This window comes from Schistosoma haematobium, chromosome 4 (assembly GCF_000699445.3).
Source record: "Schistosoma haematobium chromosome 4, whole genome shotgun sequence".
NCBI classification, from domain to species: Eukaryota; Metazoa; Platyhelminthes; class Trematoda; order Strigeidida; family Schistosomatidae; genus Schistosoma; species Schistosoma haematobium.
Genome location: NC_067199.1, coordinates 40,523,068 through 40,545,377, shown reverse-complemented (window position 1 = coordinate 40,545,377; position 22,310 = coordinate 40,523,068). Strand labels below are relative to the sequence as shown.

The following is a 22,310-nucleotide window of genomic DNA, read 5'->3' as shown; positions in this document are numbered from 1 at the left end:
GTGGAGATTATTAATTTTTGATTGAGATTATGAACCAATTAATGTTAGACCACTATTGGAAACCTTGAAGCATTGGATGACTGTTTCGTCCTCTTGTGGGACTCCTCAGCAGTGAGCATTCACGATCCCGCTCGCAGGTTTGTTAAACGTTATTTCCTTCAACAAAAAAATACGATGGAATTAATTTAATATGGAGAGCTTATTAACTGCCTATGTTTGTATTCATAATTTTGTTTAAAGACAGCAATAGACTTGTTGAAATAGAGCTATGTAGTTTAGAGGATGAAATACCATGAAGAAATAAGATCAATTTCACTCATAGTTTTGAACTAACATGGTAATTTATGACTCTTGTTTGATCAGGTGTGAAACCGTTTGGTGAATACTGTTGAGAAGATCAAAGATTAGAATAAATCAACTTCCCAGTTTTTGGTGAAGTTTAGTTTAATCGTTGAACTTTCATCATCATTCAGCACGAACTTCAGATAGAGAGAAAACAACATCATAGTTCCAGTGGACAAAGGTTGCACGATGGTAATTGTGGATAAACTATTTGAAGATTTTAACGTATATAAATTAAAGGACACAAATTGGATGAGAAAACTAAATAACCATGTATCAAGGACTTTAAATAACCCCAGTGAAGCAGAAGAAATGTCAAAAAAGAACAATTGTTAATGAAATCCAGCAGTCCAGTTCTTCCTCGTTTCTATCATAGGTTGCACCAAAATAAAACTCATGTTCCAACACACGCAATTACCCTCACTCATTGGAACGCAGACATACAATCAATAAAGATAAAATTTGAGTCTTAGCAACTCGTCTGCTTGTGAGTCTTCGTATATAACCAAGATCATGTTTATATCTATGCATGCATTATGAGTACAGCTAATTAATTAGAACAAAACGGACTTTTCCATCTCTCAGTCGTAGTAATCACATCATATAAAAGACGTAAATCAATAAAAAAATTAAATCAGAACATTAATGCATTCACAGGATGATATGCACAAACAAATACAACAACAAAAGTGTACTATGTGATCATTTGTGTGTGTGTCTGGGTGTGCATGTGGGAAAAGGAAAGAGTGAGTGGGGGAGAGATACTGCTAGAACACACAATTCATAAAGGATGTTAATCAAAGACAAAATTGTCCATATATTGAGTAAATGAACAAGAAGATTAATCATCAAATCCTCAACAGTATAAAAAACAGTGATTCACTGCCTCATGGTCCAAATAAAACATGATGAAAAACAAGTCATTCTATCCGAAGTAGAAGTCAAGTATCCGTGCCTGTGTGCGTGTGTGTATGAGTGTGCGTCATCTAATATTGATGAGAATGTCTAAAATCTGGGTCTGCAACTTTTCTTCACTTCATCTTCGTCTTCGTCTTCATCTTCATCTCCACTTCCCACTAGTCAGTCAGGCAGGCAGGTAGGCAGGCAGACAGTCAGTCAATAGTGTAACAACACAGAGAGATTTGTCAGAGAAACAACCAAACAGTAGGTGAGAGATATTTATATAAATAGACGAGATAGGAGGGGAGCACGACATCAAAACACACAGATAAGATCATATGAATACATTAAACAGACATACTAAACAATGGGAACAATAAACTCATTTCATTGATGTTCTGATATAAAATAGACTAATTCATGGTTGAACTAGTAGAGCGAAGTGAGTGAGGTAAAGTGTGGCCAGGGAAGTGAAATAGTTCAAAAATTATGTAGTTTGTTTTAAAAGTCTAGTCAATTGGGAGTTATCCGACAACTATAGACTGATATCTATCAAAATGACAGAAAAACATTCTAATATTTATTATCAGATATGGTATCAACCACACGTATAAATCTTAAACGAGTTTTTAGACAAAGTTACCATTGATTCTTACCCCTGAGACTGGACAAGTGCATCACATTCAACACAACTAATGCATTTTGTGTAAGTTTATGATATTCTCAACCGTTAAATATAATGCAAACTACTTAGTATAATACAAGCATAGTAAATAAGGCTTTGGCGTTTAAAGCAGAAGGTACTGGGCTCTAGTTCAGGAGTGAACATCAACTCTAGGATACGAGTATATTCAGCTGACTAGTCTCAAACAGGACAAAACACGCGTCCTGGATACCATTACTAATCACCGTCTATCTCTGCTTAAAAATATTTGTGACTTAGTGATAATATCAATATCAATATCAAATGCAGTCCTAAACATCAATGGGAAGATTTGAATAGTTAATACATATAATTATTTCGTAGTAGTTTGGGATTTCACTCATCCAATAAGTGATATCAGTTGTTATTCTGACAAAAAATATCTACAAACGAGTGTCCACCAGAGACCTCTAACACAAACTATGGTCCTTTACTCATTCTTGATTGACTTTGAGACTAATTCCAAATGTTCTAATGAGAAGCTGTGTTCGGTAAGGTTCAATAATGCATGAATTTACACAATTACTTATCGATGGGACTGGATGTTTGTTATGATACATAAAATCTTAACTGAAGTTTGAAATGGGGACTATATAAATCTGATCTAGTTTTCCTGAAGGCAATCGCCTCAAAATCTAGATGTTTTAGGTTTGGCCCTGTGTGGACATTGTTGGGTTGTTCAAATTAGAATAAAGTAGTTGTTCTGTGCTTCGTTTAATGGTTCTACTATATGATTTTAGTTCATGATTTTACAACTTCTTTCTAACTAAAAGATCATCAACACATGAAATACAGAAATGCTGAATAAATTTCTACTTGAAACTGTTTGAAGAGTATAATCCTGGTTATTACATGCTGTGGTTAAAATCAAATTGTATAATATTGACTGAAGTTTTAATTAATCAGGGTTAGTGGATTCTATGTAAATTCTAGCGTTTTTACTAGCGTATTTTTGTTGTTTGGGTGATCTATCGTTCAGTCAGTCAGCTACAACGTAGTACCTGGCATATATGTGCATCGGTCCAAGTTGCCATACCTCATTAGCACAACAACATGAAAACCGGATTCATAAAAGCAATTAACTAAATGGTGTAATACATAAAATGAAAATTGTATATAAGGACATAGAACAGAAAGAAAGAATTAGTTCGTAGAAAGAAAGATATGAAGCAACTTTAATCTCATTGTTTAAGGGAAGATAGACAGTGTACACACCGAGGCCATTGTGATCGATTCTGAGCCATGTCACCAAGAGTCTCCAACCATTGGTTACGATAGTCACGTGGACCCCAGACGAGTAGTCTGCATCTACCATTATGGCTCAGAACAGAAGTTAGTGAATTCAAGCACTGATGCCACGTTTTGGTTTAACCGCCCCTAACTTTCGCCCAACCATCCCCAACACTGGTCAGCATTGCGCGCCGTGGTAATCGGTGTTCAGACAAACACAGAACGTGTTCCAATCATCTCAATCGATGAATATTTACATCCTCATCAACTGATTTACCACCTTTCCCCAATAATTTGTGTCCAAATTCGGTGACCCCAGCAGATGCGGTCCAACACTAGTAGCATAGTGAACAAGAACACAAGTGGGGACAATCGAATGTATATGAGCACAACATTACAGAGCATCTCACTGAAATATGAGAACCATATAGTAAATAGTTAATTTGCAAAATATCAATTCATCGTCTGAAACTTGACTGTTCCTTTTACAAATATCAGTCCATTGTTTCAGATTTTATTGTTCATGCATTTTTATACTAATTACGCTCTGTTTCCGTTCTTTCCTTATCGATCTTCTACTGAAATATATTCTATTACTGAGTATTGTCATATACTACTTATGTGAATATATGTAACCCACAACAAAGTAGCTTACAAGTGTCTTCTACTCTTAATGGTCACGTTTCTCAGCCGTAAAGTAGAACAGAACGAACTGCCGTGCAGAAATCTGTACTCTTTTAAGTTTTGTTATTGATTTGAGCAAATTGGTGTAAAGTTTAATATACAAAAGATACTAGATAGTGGAAAAACATAACACTAACTATTTATCTCTGCATTTAAATCGCTGAATAACTGAGTTATTCTGACCAACCAATCAACTAACCACTTAGTCATTACTTCCATTTGATTAATTAATTTATATTTTATTTCAACAAAGATAGTGTATCACCTAAATAAGATTGACTAGTTTAAAAGGAATACTACTATTTGACATGATTATTGTGCAGTATAAATGTACCTATTCTTCTAAGTGTATATATATATATATATATGTGTGTGTGTGCGTGTGTGCCTACATATTTATGTTTCCCTAATAGTAACAATAATGATTATTATTAATATAATTATTATATAGTAATTAAAACAAAACAAAACAAACATTATGCTCCTTTTATTTTAAAGTAGAAAAGGAATAGGAAACAATCTGTTTGTAGGATAAAAATAATGAACTTATTTAAAGACAAATTGCTTAATAAAAGAAATGAGTGTTTTTTTTTGTTTTTTTAATATATTTAATCAGTCAATCATTTGTATTATTGTAATAGAATATTTATTAAACACCTTACATCTTACTATTATGCATATGAACTACTGAAATGAACTTTCTTTGCTCATGTACACCTCTACACATATGTACACATACAATTATAGAACTATGTACATGTGATATGTATAAGAGGTTTAAAAAAAGCTGACATGAGAATATCTCACAGAGTATAAAGTCAGTTTTATAAACAGGGATAATTGTAATGTGGTGTAGGTTACTTATATTCACATAAGTAGTGTATAACGGTGGTCAGATATAGAATGTATTTCAGTAGAAGATCGATAAGGAAAAAATGCAATTAGTATGAAAATGCATGAACAATAAAATCTGAAACAATGGACTGATATTTGTAAAAGGAACAATCAAGTTTCAGACGATGAATTGATATTTTGCAAATTAACTATTTACTATATGGTTCTCAGATTTTAGTGAGATGCTCTGTAATTTCATGCCAAATACATTCGGTTGTCCCCACTCGTGTTCTTCCTCGCTACATTAGTAGATAAAATATTGTTGTGATGTGGGCTACTTATATCCACATAAGTAGTATGTAAAGATAGTCAGGAATAGGATGTCTGTTAGCAGAAGATTGAGAAGGAAAGAATTGGAATGAAAAGCAATGCGTATGAAAATGAAATCGAAGACAGTTGACTGATATTTGCAAAAAGAAACAGTCAAGTTTCCGATAATTGGTTGATATTTTGCAAACTAATTATTATTTATTGTATGATTCTCATATTTTAGTATGATATTCTGTAAGTTTATGTTCAGATACATTCAGTTGTCCCCACTTGTCGTTCATTACAATTCTGCTAATAATTATAACTGATAATAGTGATTCTAAGAAATATCCTGAGAGGAAAATAGAGAGTTACCAAAGTTTCTACAGATGATAGAAAAGGTTAATAGGAAGATAAATTTACGTTATTCATTCTGAAGTGAGTTCAATTTCTTTTTCTTTCTTTTTTTCAAGAAAATAAACTAACAACACTGCACATAAAGCATAAAAATTTTAAAAAGTATCAGTGTGAAAGGAAATTTTTGGCAGAAATAACTAAACTTGATTAAAATGTATCAGAAGGGGTTCTTGTGGATATTATAGTAATTTCAATAGTTGAGACCATGAGTCAATTGAAGGCAGATCACTATGGAAAACCTGAATGCACTAGACGGTCGTTTTGTTCTATTATGGGAACAAAATTCAATCTATAACATGGGAACACATTTCACTTGATTTATAACCGTATAAACATATACAGAGAGATTTTAAATCAGTTAGTTAGTTAGATGGAGATGTGTTATAGTCCATTACCTTGACCAAAACAATAAGTTTAATGCATGAGAAACACTTTCCTTTGTTCGACTAAAATGTTTACATATTTTGTAAGTTGTAATTCTTGAAACATATCCATAAATGTTTTTTAGATTGAACGCTACTTGTTATATCTGGTCGTCGCTGATTATTGTGTTGGAAACGCTTAACACTTATACTCGAAACGAGGGACCTCTGCAATTCCCACGACGCAAAAGTAAGAACACAAAAACTGGTATAAGTGGAAATTTATTAACCACAAAACACGACGACGACGACCCTTATTGAAAATACACTCATTTATATATTGATTCATGCACCCATTTTTGATTATTAATTAGGATGAAATCACATACATGATGAGTACTTAGGGTTATAACAAATCATGTGCTGAGTATAGTTGATGTTAGCTTAATACAAGAATATCGTATGTTATACAGAATAAATTATCATACTGGGAAAATAAAACGAATACTACATTGAGTAATCAATAAATTGCATTAAAACGGAAGTGATGTTGAATAAAAATCATTATGATTAAATCAATACAATTTTGACTTTTCATCTTGTCATATCAATATTTAATTATAATAGTTGACATCATGAATTAATTGAAGTTATACTACCATGTAAAACCATGAAGCACAGGACAGCCGTCTCATGCTATTGTGGGACTCCTCGGCAGTGTACATTCAAGATCCTGCCCCGCGAAACTCGAACCCAGGACCTATCGATCTCGCGCGAGAACGGTCAACCTCTAGACCACTGAGCCGGCTGGCATCCAACGGTCTTAATGTCTAACTTCAACTAACCCACGAAATTGAGTGGCACATCACTCCTTGTCTTCGGTGAGTTACTATCTCACAACAGACACGGTTAAACTCCACTAGTCAGTGCTTCTCACTAGGACTCGAAGAAATACCTCTTGAAGCTAGTTATTAGTGAGCATATGTTGATTAGTATCAGAAGGGGCTTCAATTGACTCATGGTCTCAACTATATGTGAATACGCTGACTTTGTGTTTTATTTGAAGTGATTAACAGTCGAGGTTTGAATAGATTAAACTAAGTCACTTGACATTAATCAACAAAAGCTTAATGCGTATCCAAAATTTACAATATCAAAAGATTAAACTACTATAAACAACAAATAAGGGTAATTTACTAAGTTGTATGACAACTCCTTCCTAACACTGGTTTATTATGAAGAATTCCCTTAAAACAAATCAGTTCTTATCATATTAGTAAGTCGAAATGGTTAATAAATAACTCTATGTGGTACATTAGCCAATTAGGTTCCAAATTTTCTATTTGTTTGTATGGGTTTATATGGTAATAGAAGTAACAGCAGTATTAAGTAGTGAAGAAGTACGAAAAGTAGGAAATCATCTGTTCATTAACAGTTGTCATTGTGTTTATTCTGACAGTAATGATTCATAGCTAATCAACAAATAAAATCTTACGGTGCAATCTATGCATAAATATACATGTATGTTTATGTTTATATTGATAGAATATTGCAATTATATATACATATTCTGAGTTATGTCATCTTTGTCTTCTTTCATTGTCTCATTCTATTTTATTCTTCACGGTCTGTTATCCAATTACAATGAAACGTTAAAAGAAATCATTTATTTTAATTAAGTTAAGAAATAAGATGAAATAATAATGATTGCATATTTTATTAGAATTAAATTTTGTAAATAGTAGATTGCTTCATTTAATCTTGTATAAATTAATAATTAAACAAGATGACAAAGTAAATATCCATAAACTGGAACTGTTCACAATTAGTAAATATTAAGTCAACAAAAACTTTCATCTCATAATAAATAGGTAAGATGTAAAGTCTAATTAAGAATGTTGTTCAAACAATAAAATTAATTAGGCTGAAGAAAATTTTCGTCACAGACTGATATCATCTGAAAAAACTAGTGAATACAAAGGAGTGTCAAGTAGCTGCTTCATCTTGGTTTAAAATTCCCCAGCCGTCAACACCCAAAACCATTCCAGGGACTGAACTCATGATTTTCCAGTTTAGACAGGAGTACACTCCTTAAGGATCACGGAATCAGATTCTGGTGATTGATATTTCCAACTCTATGTAATTTGTATTATAACGAGGTCATTGTCTAATGCTACCAGTGACTATTTGAGTACTCATATAAATCAGTTATACTAGTTACAGTTTCTCGCCATAAAGTCCGAAATATATTTTGAAGCAATTCACTATTAAGTTAAGTTTCTAATCTTTTATGAGTTCATGTCATTTCATGACGAAAATTATCTTCCAGATAATTGTAGTTCAGTCGTATTTCAACAACAGACATCACATAGACATACATATCATAACCAACATCTTCACCTTTTAGTCATCATATTTTATTTAACCGATGGACAAAGATACTTTCGATAAAAAATAAACCAATTCGTCATCAAATCACATACGGACACCCACCTTGAATATACATTTATCACTGGATAGTTACACTAGAAAAATCATCAATAATTGTTCATCATTGCCAATGAATAGAATTAATAATAAGTTGAATAAATGTCATTTAATGAGCAAATGACGAAGTCTTATCTGACTGAATATGAAGGTTAATTCACTATTGTTTATAATGTACGTCATTCAAGCCTGATATTGACTTTTTGTCAAGAAAACCACACAGATAGTTGATACTAACTAAAAAGGTTTTGGTTTAATAAATCAAAAATCCAACTGTGAACACAATTTTGCCTTGGTAAAGTAAATGTCATAAGGTTGTATTATCTAGAGAAATGTTACTGAATGTATCATATGAAATACTATCTACTCTGTTGCTGTCAAGAAATCGAATTGATGAGATTTTAAGTAGTTGTACTCAAGAAAACGCGGCCAAGTTATGCATCTAGCTTATCACGTTTAATGTTATGCTCATTCGATGATGTTCATTATATTAAGAAACAATATTTTGCATCAAATCAACTCAAACCATCTTATTTACAGACTCATCATTCATAAGTATCAATGGACAGCATTGAAAAACTAGCCGGTTCTTCTCTAATAGAACTTTTCATTGTTTTACGCTCTAAATTTATTTTGCTTGGATCCAAACCAAGTCCTGGGGTTTCCTGTCAATCATCTACAAGTATCTAATAACGGAACAGAACAAGCGATGTTGAATCGCTTGAACTTGTGACTACATTGCTACTTAGTAGACAGAAACTCATCAGTTAAATATGGGAGAATAATAAGTGAACTTGGAATTTCGAGAACTATACAGTGAATTATTATATTTTTATCATGTATCAACAAGTATTTGGTCTATGGTATTTTTATGTTGCTCCAATAGTAAGCATCCATTTACATCACTAACTTTTGATCTATACTTACGGCTCAGAAATTAAAACTAAATAATTATACATCTGTTACCTAATTTGCACCACAGATGACCTAATTATGAATCTAATGAAACTTCTCACTTGTTATACGTTTCGGTGTTTGTTGGGGACGATAGATCCCCAAAACTCATATTTTGTAATTTCATCTTACCGATTAAATGTTTAAATATCTGTATTGGGGTCAATTGATGAACCTATCGATTAAATGTGCAAATAGGTCAATTGATGAACTCATTGATTAATGTTTAAAAATTTTCTATGACAATATCGATTGTAAATACTTGTATAAATACGCTTGATTTGTGTGTTTGACTTGACTTGTTATCTACTGTTTGTCTGTAGAATACACTTTCTGCACCTTACCCAGATTTCTTGATCGAGTTGGCAGAGTTGGGGACAACGAACCAGAATATCTATTGAGTCGCTGAATCATTGATCATTCGTTCCGTTCGAGTAAGACGCATCAGTAATAGCATTAAAGCAATAACGAACCATAACAGTGTTGCAATCGATGTAATTGTATGAGCTTCGAGCCATAAATACAGAAAATAGATGGGCTGGCCGCTTTCTTTTATGACGTGTAGTGTCGGAAGACTGGTACTAGTACACGGTGTGCTACGCGCTACCCCCCCAAGTGACTATTTGAGCGACAAAGTATATAATGCACAATACTCATTTCAATATATATCACTAAAGCCCTTAGGAAAATGATCCGTGTCTTCACCAATGAAGTGCACTTGTCTTTTAGGTCACTTCTGATTATCATCGACTAATCTCATAACTCTACATTTGATCAGCTCCCAATATCACTCATGTGTTCAATTTGAGGAGGTTAAGGACAGAAAGAACTCTGGTTGTCCAACCAGCGTCAGCATACTTAATGGGGACAGGTGCAGCTAAGGTTATATGTATTATTGGCGTACGCAGACTTAGTAAATTAGTGATCCTACTGAGTAGATATGTTAAGTAGTTGAATCCGTAACCGTCACAACAATAAAGAATCTGTGAGCTTATATTAATTAATGTGACTACACATCGATCATTCACTGCTGATGCAAAAGTCTAATTTTCACTTCATCTACAGTAATAATTGGAATTTCGGGTGGCACCGTTTTAGAGACCAAAAACTTACATCATTTTGGGAAACATAAGAAAATTAAGCCTTTTTTGAGTATATTAAAATGTTCATCAAATCCCAAACTATCTGACAGAATTCATTGGAACAATAAAATATCTGAAGGGGTTTTGTGGGGGTTTTAATAATTTCAATAGTTGAAATCATGAGTCAATTGAAGGTAGACCACCATGAAAAACGTGAAAGCACTGCACTGATAGGTCCTGGGTTCGAATCTCGCGAGGGGCGGGATCGTGGATGCGTACTGCCGAGGAGTCCCATACTAGGACGAAACGGCCGTCCAGTACTTTTAAGTTTTCCATGGTGGTGTAGATTGAATTGACTAATGATCTCAACTATTGAAATTAATAAAATATCTAAAAGTAAATAAAAAGAACACATTGATATATGGTATAAATTATTGTGTGTATTCTTGTATTATTGTTTATCCTTTTCTGAGAAAATATTTATTAAAACAATCTAATAAATAACTAAATACAAAAGAAAAAGAATGTTGATTATACAAAGTGATGTGTCTGTCCGTGATAAAGGTGTCATAAGTTGAGAGAGGGAGATACAAAGTAGAAATATTTTTCTTAAAAAAAAAACAATGCAATATTAGAATCCTAAGGTGAATAAAAACATTCAATTATAACTGATTATCACAAATATTGTAATGAGTATAACGGTTGGTTTATATATATAATAGAAAAACATCCTAGTTATTCCTATTAATGATAATAATAATAATAATAATAATAATAATAATAATAATAATAATAATAATAAGTAGTAGTAGTAGTAGTAGTATATTGTTAATGAGAAGAATTTAGACCCAGTTTGATTGTCTTAATAATAATAATACCAATAATAATAATACAACGGTAATATATAACAGCAACCATTAAAAAACCATAATTTCAATATAGGCCAAAAAAGTAAATTAATAGAGAAAAAAAAGGAACGTATTTCTGTAAAACGATGATGAAGGATGATGATTATTTCACCACATTTACATCGTAAAACATATTTGACGATTAAAACAAAAATAAACCAATCAATCAATAGAATATAAATTTCATAAGAAAAATCAAAATTTTTTCTTCTCAAAGAAAACAACCCAAAATGATACAATATAACTTGAAGAGGAAGAAGACTAAGAGATGAAGAAAAAGACAATGATTATTTTTAGACAAGTTCCCTTTATAATCACTGATAAACATAAACAATCATCATAATTAAAAAAAATAATAATAATAATTCAAAGAAATGCTTACTTGATTGAATTCTTTTTTTTCTTTTCACTATCAGTAAAGTGATACACTTAGAATACTACTGTTTGTCTTCTTTTTTTTTCTTTTCTTTTCAATGAATCAAATCAATTATCATTAGTGGAAGATTAATGTAGAGACCATATAATTAGTGAAGTGAATAAATAAGAATGTCATTGAAGTAAAGAAATATGTATCTCACATTTTATTTATACATAATTATAAAATGAGAGATTTACAAATATGTCGAATTCCGTCATTCATTCATTCATTCATTCATAATAATAATAATAATAATAATAATAATAATAATAATAATAATAAAACGCAAATTATACAATTGAATTATTAATTAACAACAATAATGGAATAATCCTACTAAGAGTAATGATCATTCAATAAATAAATAAATAAATAACTAGAATCCACATTATTCTATGAAAAAGAATGACAGAGAAACGTTTTTGTTTTTGGCTTTCTATTATCAGTGGTAGACAAAAGATTAACGCAAATTAAGTTGAGAAAATTTTCTCTCTTTTTTTTGTTTATTTTTTTAGAAATACCAACCACCAAATTTATACAACATTTAAAACTGTGAATTGTTAATAGAAAAAAATTACAATTCATTTCAGGATAAGAATAAAATACCTAAATAAATTGTGTGATATTTTTCAGAAGAGAAAATACCTATGAAATTGACAAAAGAAAAACATTGAAATAAATGAATTGATGAAATAAATGCAAATTATTCGAATATACATAATTAATATAATAATGATGTCATCCAATATATAATGGTTTACATTATAATTTTTGAGATATCACATTACAGGATTCGTGTTCACTTCTTCACACCTTAGTTACCTAGACATACATACATGGGTAAGATAGTGCACTACTTACAATATCTGTATATTAATGATATATGTTATATTGTGTACATTATAGTAACAGAAATGAATAAGAGAATGAGATTTATTTTGAAAATTTTAGTTGAAGAATGAAAATATCGAAAGTAATTAAACAACTAGATTAAGATAAACCTACGGGCAAGTAAACCAGGATGTATTATCAATTAATGAAGTCATTAACTGTTAGCCTAAATCATCTTGATAGGTTCAGACTACCTGGTTGGAGTCAGTGAGGTGAGGTTAGTTAAAATGGCTTAAAACTGATCGCAATGGTGTAAATGTATTAGCATTTTGTTTTAAAATACTCATACTTCCCATCCTTCGAATTTATTGTTTCTTCTCAAATCACAATTTATATGTCTAACCTTTTCTACTTTTAGCAATATGGCATTGGTCTTGAAAATTTCATCGTGCTTTGCTAACGTGATTAAGTAACTTGAATCGATGCACATATATGTCAGGGTTCTACTCTGTTTATGAATGAATGAATCATTGACTCCAATCTTAGATACTTTAATTCAACTAACAAATAAACCAATATCTTAATGGTTTCGTAGTTATAAAACTTGAATTCACACCTCTATGGGGAAATAGCATAATGCATTTGATCTTGAATACTGAAATGAATTAGTTTCATTAAATAGAACCTGAAATTTTTAGATTATTGATAGGTAAAAAGTGATATTAGAAGACCTCATTGGATAAAATGTGTCTTTCGTTAATCTTGAAAAAGAAACACTGGACAAATTGTTTACGTGATATAATTCAGTTTAACAGTTAACTTAGTCGATAACACTTTCCTTTCTTCGAAACTTTTTCCAGACAGATATCACTACATAGGGTAGATTACCTAAGATAGAAATCATCAACCATCACTGAGCAAATTACACCTAGTTTTAGGCATCTAAGTAATTTGGGCAGCTCCGACAGTTATTAATTGTATCAAGATTACGTTTTTTTTAACATCAACATACTTTTATATTTAGCTTGGTCTATACACGAGAAAGTACTCATAAATTAAACAAATTGTGTATCACTGATAGTTTATAATATGTAGTTTAATAGCATAATCATAGATGTTATATTAACTCTGCACTATTAAGTATTAAAAACTAGTCAATGAATGCTTACTAACATCACGTTTCAATGAATATGCTTTGAAATGTTGAGGTAATACACGTGTTGCTCGATCAACAAACTGACGTTAAGCGGTATCATATAAATAAAAATTCATCGACCTAATTTGTATTGCTGGTGTTACTGAGGTTACTTAAGAATTCCTATTGAATTATGTTAGTAACTAGATCGGATAAGATACTGGTACGTGATACTCTTTATCATAATACAACGGATGATAAATGAAACAAAGCAAATACTTCTAAAGATAGAAGTTCACTATTGTATCATTCGTAGAATAATATGATACTCAGAGTAATTGAAATAAAGTTAACCAAACATAATTATGCCTGGTATTTGATTAGCATAACGCAGTTAGGTCGATAAATTAGATTTAAGTAATTTCAAATTATTCACAAATCGAATGTTTTATTCATTTTATTCAGTAGTGTCTTCGTATCAACACTAATTTGTTTACACAACCCTTTGAAAAGAAAGTTAACTTACCTATAATAAATGTTTAAAAAAACATGTTTCTATGTCCACAAACTACATTTCTGACAATTTAAATATTTGCATGATAACTTAAAATGGTGTGATCTATCATTATTTGAAGGATGAGAATACAACAGGCGTATGCGGATAATATTTTCTATGAAAATTTAATGGTGGTAAAGTTGGTCTTCTTGTCTTTCTTCGCCTAGTCAAAAGTCCACTGTCATCAAAATGTTGATTATGCTGCTTTTGCAGACGATGTTTATCAGAATGATGTTGAATATGTTTAAGATGTGTAGATGTCGCTAAAGCTTTACTATCACTCTCAAAACTACCCACACCACCCTCACCATCATCTTCACTCTCTTCATTTTCCGCTTCTTCGACTACTGTCACATTTTTATCATTCAGTGTAGAGCTAATTTTACTTGACTGGAATGTTTTAAATAAACGTTGATAGTTAAATGAAGACTTTGTACTGAATTTCATTGAGTTTATTTGACACTTTAACGATTTATCAGAGTTTTTATGAGTTTTTATTGCATTAGGAGATGTTGGTACTGAAGATGATATCAACCCATGTTTCGTTTGTTCTAATGCAGTAACTGATTGTTGTTGACTTATAAGGCGTGCAAATACATTGAAAGTTAATAGTTGGTTGGCTGTTGGACGATCAGATGGATTACGTGCAAAACACGCATCTAGAACTGCGATAAGATCAGTAGTCAAATCTTTCGGATATGTAGGAGGTGAGTTGGAAGTAGCAATCTGAATAGTGTACAAATGAGAAAATATGATAGATATAATACCAATCACTATGACGATAATAAATAAAACTTATTAGCCTAATAATAATCAGAGAAAACAGTGAGTAGTAAAACGGTTGACTTTGAAATCAAACCTACTCATCATTAACAGTCAGGAATTAGTGGATGAAACGAGTTCAGAAATTATTGTGTCAGGTACTGGTCTACCATATCTTGCATTTGAATTCCTATAAACCAATCACTTCTTATTGGAAAGAACTCATGTACTACAGATATGATCTGTGGATTTATTAGCGTGTTTGTTTACCAGCAAAATTAGAAGGAATATGGTGTAGAACAAAAAGTAGTAAATGAAAACAATCAGAATATATTCATAAATAATTTTGGGACGTTTGTCTAGGCAAAGTTATTGATAAAACTCAGTGTCTAGCTTATAGATCAACAAATGTTATTAAGTAGCAATTCAGGTAGCGACTATAATGTCCTGTAGAAGGTTATTGACTATTGCTGATCAAATGTCTATAAGTCAGTAAAAACTTGGAATATTATTGTTCAGTCAAATGTTGTTACGAAATCACAAAGAAAACAGAACAGAATAAGTGAGACTAACAGTGGAATCTAGGACTCGTGTTTCACTTTATTTAGGACTCATCAACTTGATGCACTTGCATATTAGTATTGATGTCCACACTATTAGTTACGTTTCACCTATTCTAGATAGCCTGTGAATTAATGGCTATATTGACTCAGTCAGCACAGTGTTCATATGCCACCAAAGACTGATCGAAATACAGTCACTTATATCAACAACTGGATAACTCATTTAAGTGTTTCGAAAATTTCATAGATTGGAAAGAAACAATGCAACAAACTTATTGTGAATTTTTGATTCAGTCAGTTGTGAAACACCATCTTCAAAATAAAAAATGAAAAGTAAATAGCACATCAAAGCAAACTACTTAATGTGTTAGTGTTAGTTTTATCTAAACACATACCATACACACCCATATATACACCACGAAACAAATAAACTGACACACTTACACATGTACTAATCTTTCAGGATAATATTTCCGCTAATTATTTTTTTAAAAACAACAATATATGATTTAAATTTTTAACTAGTTTAAAGATGAATTGTAAGTGTTGGCTAATTTCATTTGGCTTATTGAATTCAAAGGAGCGTAAATATCATAATAAAGCTATTATTATTATTATTATTATTATTATTATTATCCACCGCAGGCACTGAATGGTCATAAGGAATATCGTGAATTGACCAGTTTGGTCTAGAGGTTGATAGTTCGCTTGTGAAACTGAAAGTCCTGGGTTAGATTATCAGATGCGGAGTCATGGATGCAAATTGATGAAGAGTCCCATACTAGGATGAAACGGACATCCAAAGCTACCAAGTCTCCAATGATGAACTAAGATCAAATTCACTTAGTATTGTTTTACTTGTACCTTCCCATTGTTATTTAGGACTGCAACTGATCAGTCCCTTGTTGGCATATGTGCATCCTGTGCAGATTGCCTCGATATAGCCTTAAGTCAAAAGCTTATTAAGCAAAGATGCTAGCCACTATCCATCTTTGCTTAACTAAGATCAGTTTGTGATTTAAGTTACAGAATGTTTTACAATCTCAACACCCCCCATTGTAATACTATTATTGAATAAACAGAATACATACATACACTGATATACACTTACAGTGAACATAAGAGCAAAACGGTTTGTTAATCTAGCATCATGCCATGGTGGTTTACTTGTAAGCATTTCTACTAGACAACAACCAACAGACCAAATATCACAAGCTCTACCATATGTTTCACCTCGAAGTACCTAATAATATTTTTAAAAAATGAAAATACAAATCGCAATAGTGATTGGATTGTTTGACAATATCTAAGACTTAGTAATATTAATAAGAAAGAAAAATATTATTTATCACATTGGAATTAATAGAGTCCAATAAAGATAAACTGAAGACTATAAACTACCTACATGAAAACCTAAAGCATATAATCAAATGTGGTTTATTGAGTTGATCATCGATGAAACTACTGTCCAATACTTCCAGGTCTTCTATAGTTATCTGGCTTGGATTGGTTTTTGATCATAATAAAACTCAGCAATCTCCACACTTCCCACACTGACAAGCACAAACAGTATAAATAGCGGGTGAAATAGTAGGAGTAGTGTGAATAATGGATAGTGGTTAGTGTTAAATCGTGAATAGAAAATGTTTGGAAATGCATAGACCATTGGATTCCAGCTTAGTAGTATCGTGCTCACTACGAGACCCGAAAGTGTCGAATGAACCGATGCGGAATTGTAGCGTAAACATTATGGAAAGACCTAAAACTAGAATGAAACATCTATATAGAAATCATTAATTGTCAATGATTCTCCTGAAGCTAATAAAATAAAACTGCTTTTTACATAACTTGCTACAAAATAAACGTGAATTGAGAACAAATAAATGACCCATAGTAGAATTCCCAAGATTTCTAACGAAAATAGGAATTAACGGGAGTTGTTATTGCTGTCATTGATTTTCAGACATACCATCTTTTCTTCGATCATTGACTTCATTTCAGTTAAGTCAAATGAATCATCGCAATCAATGGAGCCTGTCACAGCAATGATAAGATGTATAATTAACATTAAACAAATAAAAAAAATAATTATCTTACTTCTGGTGCCATAAATGAAAATGTACCTATAACTTGTCCTTGAAATTGACCAGCAACACTTTGTTCACCACTTAAACGAGCTGAGGCTCCAAAATCTGATATTTTGATAACAGTTCCAGTACTATCGATTAAAAGATTAGCACCTTAAATATTACAAATATACAAAGAGTGAAACTATAAATTATCAAAATAGTCCTATATAAAATACATTATACTTTATTCGGTTTAATGATGCATGTACAGACAAAGTGTCGACTGAAAAACTGTGAATAGATGTAATATCAACGCTTCATTAACGGTGTGAATGATTGCACAACAGATAATTAACGTCAAAGCGATATAAGAGGGATAACAGAAATTTGTGATATCCATATTTCGATCTTATTCACTCATACAAAGGAACAGTCGAAATTTTTTTAGGCTGCCTATATTATCGTATGAGGATTCCTCAACGAGCTTAGTATTCCATTTACTCAGTAAATGAAAGCGCGTTCAAGCATTTGTGTGCTTATTGGTTATTCAGCATCACAGTCACAGAAGAGTAACAGTTTTGTGATATTACTGCTAATGGCAATATGAGCACCTAATGTATAATACAATGTATTTTTAAATAAGATTATGACTTAAGTGTCGATTGTATGATTAAGTAACTTTACAATTCACATTAAATAATTAATTTCATATTCTAGCTAAGAAAATATGCCTAAAACTACTTATATATTACTGTATTGTAACCACATTTGATTGAGTGACTGGATCCACATTTTACTATTTTCGTTACTACATATTTAAAGATTGAAATATTTATTTAAACCAGACTTTGTCTTGACTGGTTTCCATTAGTAAGTTAACTTGGCAAACGGTAATGAAATTTTTGTTTCCTAGAAGGTGATATTTCTTCCAATAATAGTCAAAGTTGTTTTTGGTGAAATTGGATGGTTGCTAGAAGTAGAATCCAGAGTGTGGTTCTTTCTATCCAGAACTCATCGAGTGTTGATGTTTACTCTGAGACTCAAACCTAGTACCTACTATCTGAAACTCTTACACATTATCCATTGAGCTACTGGGTTCAGATAGTCATTAGCTTGTGCAATGAGTGTTTGTCTGTTCCAATTGCTAAAGTTTTACTAATAAATTCTGACTTAATAATCATATTAAGACAATTCACTCATGAATGACTTGAGCCGAAAGAGACTGACCATTTGCAGCTCTGAATATCAGCAACGAGAAAATACAAACACTGCATATATTAGTCAGAAACATTTCAGATTTTTAATCATATTCTTAATAACTTCAATGCTATTCACATTTAAATAATTCAATGGGTGATATTCAGAACTAATAAAACGCTTGTTCTACTCCCAATTCCAGTCACAAGAAAACGTTTAGTGCATTAAAGTCATATTATCTATACGAGAAGCTTTCTATATAGTTGGTCTACTTCAAAGCTACATAACATGTATGAACTAATTTTCACTTTTTAACCTTCCAGTGAAGAAAATAAATATAGTATTGGGGAACTTATGGAGATTAATTAAACTTGATTTTTATCACGGACTGATGTTTGGAGGGTAGCTATCAAAAGATAAGCGATATGGAATAACTCTTTTATTTTAATCAAATTAATTCGTGGTGAAAATTTCAGAGTCCATATAGTCTATATAACATAAATGTACCACATATTTAAAGAATCCAGTTGCATGGTGGTCAAAATCGTTTGCGCTATTAACATCAAGATAATCTATTTGACAAAACCTGCTGATCAACTTTGTAGTGTCTGTTCACTTGCTAGTTTAATTTAGTAGTATTAGCTGACAAATAATTTGAAAGCTTTCTAATTATAATAAAAATAACAGTGGATGAAATATTCACTTTAAGTTACCTTTTAAATCACGATGTAATATACCATGTTTGTGTAAATAGGCTAAACCACGTATTAATTGTATACCATAATTTAACGTAATTGATTCATTAAAAGCTCCATATTGTTGTAATAAACTTGTTATACTACCCCCTGGCATCCATTCAATAAATAAATCAACGAACCCACGCTTCACGCAATGCACAGCACCAAATAAACGTAGAATATTAGGATGATCTAACTGGAGCATAATACGTACTTCGGTTTCAACTTCAGCTAATTGATTTAAAGATGTCGGTGATAATGGACGATGGTAAATTGGATTTTGTTGACCATTATTATTATTATTATTATTATTATTATTATTATTATTATTATTATTATTGTCATTATCATTATTGTTACAATTAGCTTCGTCCTTATGGTCATTTTGCTGACGTATTTGTGATGGATATGCTTTATTCTTCTCTGAAGAGAAAAGTGAAAACATGCCGTTTCGCCCAAGACGTATGCGTTTTACAGCTAATAGTAGGCCAGTTCTAACATCACGTGCTTGATAACACTGTGAAAATGCACCATGACCTAGAATAGGACCACGTATCCAATCGACTGATTCATAATATTCATCTGAATTAGGTAACTTTTTAGTTTGTTGAAATGAACTCATGACAAATGACAGACCAGGTATTGGCAACAAAGGTTTTAATTGATGTGTAGAACGTGTTAAGGCATTTCTTAAGACAGTAACTTGTTCACATTGTAAATCAGCTTCGGAACCAAGTGATCGACCTGTATAAATTGGTTCGTTTAAATTATTTTGTTGTTGCTGTTGTTGGTCTTCCCCTTCATTTTCATCATCATCCTCGTCGTCATCATCTTCAAATTCACTTACACTACTATAGTTACCAGATTCAGACAAAGCAACCAGATCATACGCTGGTTCCAGTGCAATTCGAGCAAATGATGATTTTAAAATCTGAGCTTTAATCTTTTTAGTATTTTCACTTTCGTCATCATCATCATCATCACCGTTATTAACAGTTGCAGCAAGACCATTAATACTGTTATCTTTCTCAGATCTAGTAGAATCTTTTTTATAATCAATTAATAATTCAGAATTACTGATAGTTAATCTTCTTGGTGGTGGGATCGGTGGTATTTTTATAGAAGAGAAAGAAGTGTTCCTAAAAGATAACTCTTCATCTAGTGGATGTAGTGAATTATAAGCACCTTGTTGTTCATATCGCTGTTGTTGACTTGATATATCTTTAGAAGAATTAACTTCGTCCATTCGATTAAATTTTTCTATTTTACTGATGTTTTTGTTATAAGTTGGACATGTTATGTATGATGATGTGGATGATAAAGCTAGGGCCTCAGTATTAGATGGTGTAGCATATGATTGTTTAATAACTGTTGGTAATTGATTCGATAACGAAATGTTCCAACTATTATTCTTAGTTATTCTATGTACATTAGATGTTTCATGTGATGAGTAAAGTAGCAAACATAATCGATTTCGAAACCATGTAGCCAGTGGTGCATCCAATCGATTAATTTCTGATTCAATAAATGAATTCGCATTAAACGTAGACGGTGGAATCGGATCATAACGATCAAAAATTTCTTCACTTTGCCAAGTAAGCAATGCTCTGGCAGCAGTGAGAAAGACTCGTCTAGCCTATAAATAAAGTAAACAGTTGAGATAGTCTTTCCAAAAATAAGTTCTTGAGTGATAATATGGGATTAATAGAGTGGGATAAACCATTTTCTCATAATAAATAACGGTATATAATGAATAAGAAATTACTTGGATTTGATGAAGGAAAAAATAAATTGTGAAACATTCGAACCAGCGTTTTCTTCAGGTTACCAATACTGAATCCTATGATTGCTTGAGCCATGTGAGTCAACTATTACTACTCTGATTTTCTTTCTACTTCAAACATCATCTCTGTACTTGAAAATTAGTTCGCCAACTGTGGCTGTTCGAATTAATCATTCAGTTTATCCAATTCGATTTGGATTTAGATAAAAAGTAGTCTATCTGGGTAGCTAATTTGATCAAAAGTAATAACTTTCATACCTCTCATGAATTAAATTGGTACTTGATTAACAAAGTAAGGCATCGAAAATCAATTTGTATGAAGAAAGATTAAATTTTCCGTAATTATGGATTTATATTACTTTAGGATGTTTGTTGTTTGAACTTATTGAAATAACAAGTAAATTCTGTATCTGGTATTGTTAGAGCCACTGATGAAACATTAGAAGTTACACGATGAGCAATAGATATTTAGGAATTTTCGTAGACTGGAATTCTTCAATATTCGACGTTAATTTTTAATATTGCTAAAAATCACCGTGAGACACTTGCTATACTTGTCATTTACTGAGAAATCATCGACAGTAAGAGAAATGAATTGATTGATGTCACGTTTGTAGTAGAAATTTCATCAGAAGTACAGGAGAGTATTTATTTCAAGATCAAAGGTAGAATTGTTCAACTCCACTTTCCAAGTGTGCTATCCTTTCAATTGTTTGTTTAATTTAAAAAAATATTTAATATTTGAAAATGTTCATTTAAAGATCGATAAAACTTCAGTTATAGAGAGTGAAAAAATTCCTGGAATCTACTGAGCTAGTATCATATATTCATGATAACTAGTCGAGTCCAGGGGTACCTGAAACTTCTTTCTTTCTTCTACAATTGACGTAATGGAAAATAATTTGATTATATCATAATCGGCAGTAATGAGAGTCATTTAAACCAACTTCGTTAAGTTACTGTTAAATTGAACTTCACGGGCTTATAAATATTTATTTTTAAAAGTAGCTCATTAAAATTAGTTAATTTCGAGAAATCGTAAACAAT

The 22,310-nt window shown here is 31.7% G+C and overlaps 1 protein-coding gene across 2 annotated transcripts in view; it reads right to left on the bottom strand.

Moving 5' to 3' along the window:
- Window positions 1-11,147: 11,147 nt before the first annotated feature.
- The window catches only part of MAP3K1_1 (Mitogen-activated protein kinase kinase kinase 1), a 75,524-nt gene continuing 64,361 nt past the window's right edge, over window positions 11,148-22,310 (bottom strand). Inside the window, exons 9-13 of one of the 2 annotated variants that reach the window (XM_051216413.1) lie at window positions 19,457-21,116; window positions 17,575-17,717; window positions 16,589-16,720; window positions 14,123-14,878; window positions 11,148-12,275 (exon numbers count right to left, since the gene is read on the bottom strand). In XM_051216413.1, the coding sequence (XP_051067003.1) occupies window positions 14,222-14,878; window positions 16,589-16,720; window positions 17,575-17,717; window positions 19,457-21,116 (2,592 nt within the window). In that variant the 3' untranslated portion in view covers window positions 11,148-12,275; window positions 14,123-14,221. Of the gene's footprint in view, window positions 17,243-17,574; window positions 17,718-19,456; window positions 21,117-22,310 lie in introns of both variants that reach the window. The other variant, XM_051216414.1, reaches the window with a different exon arrangement.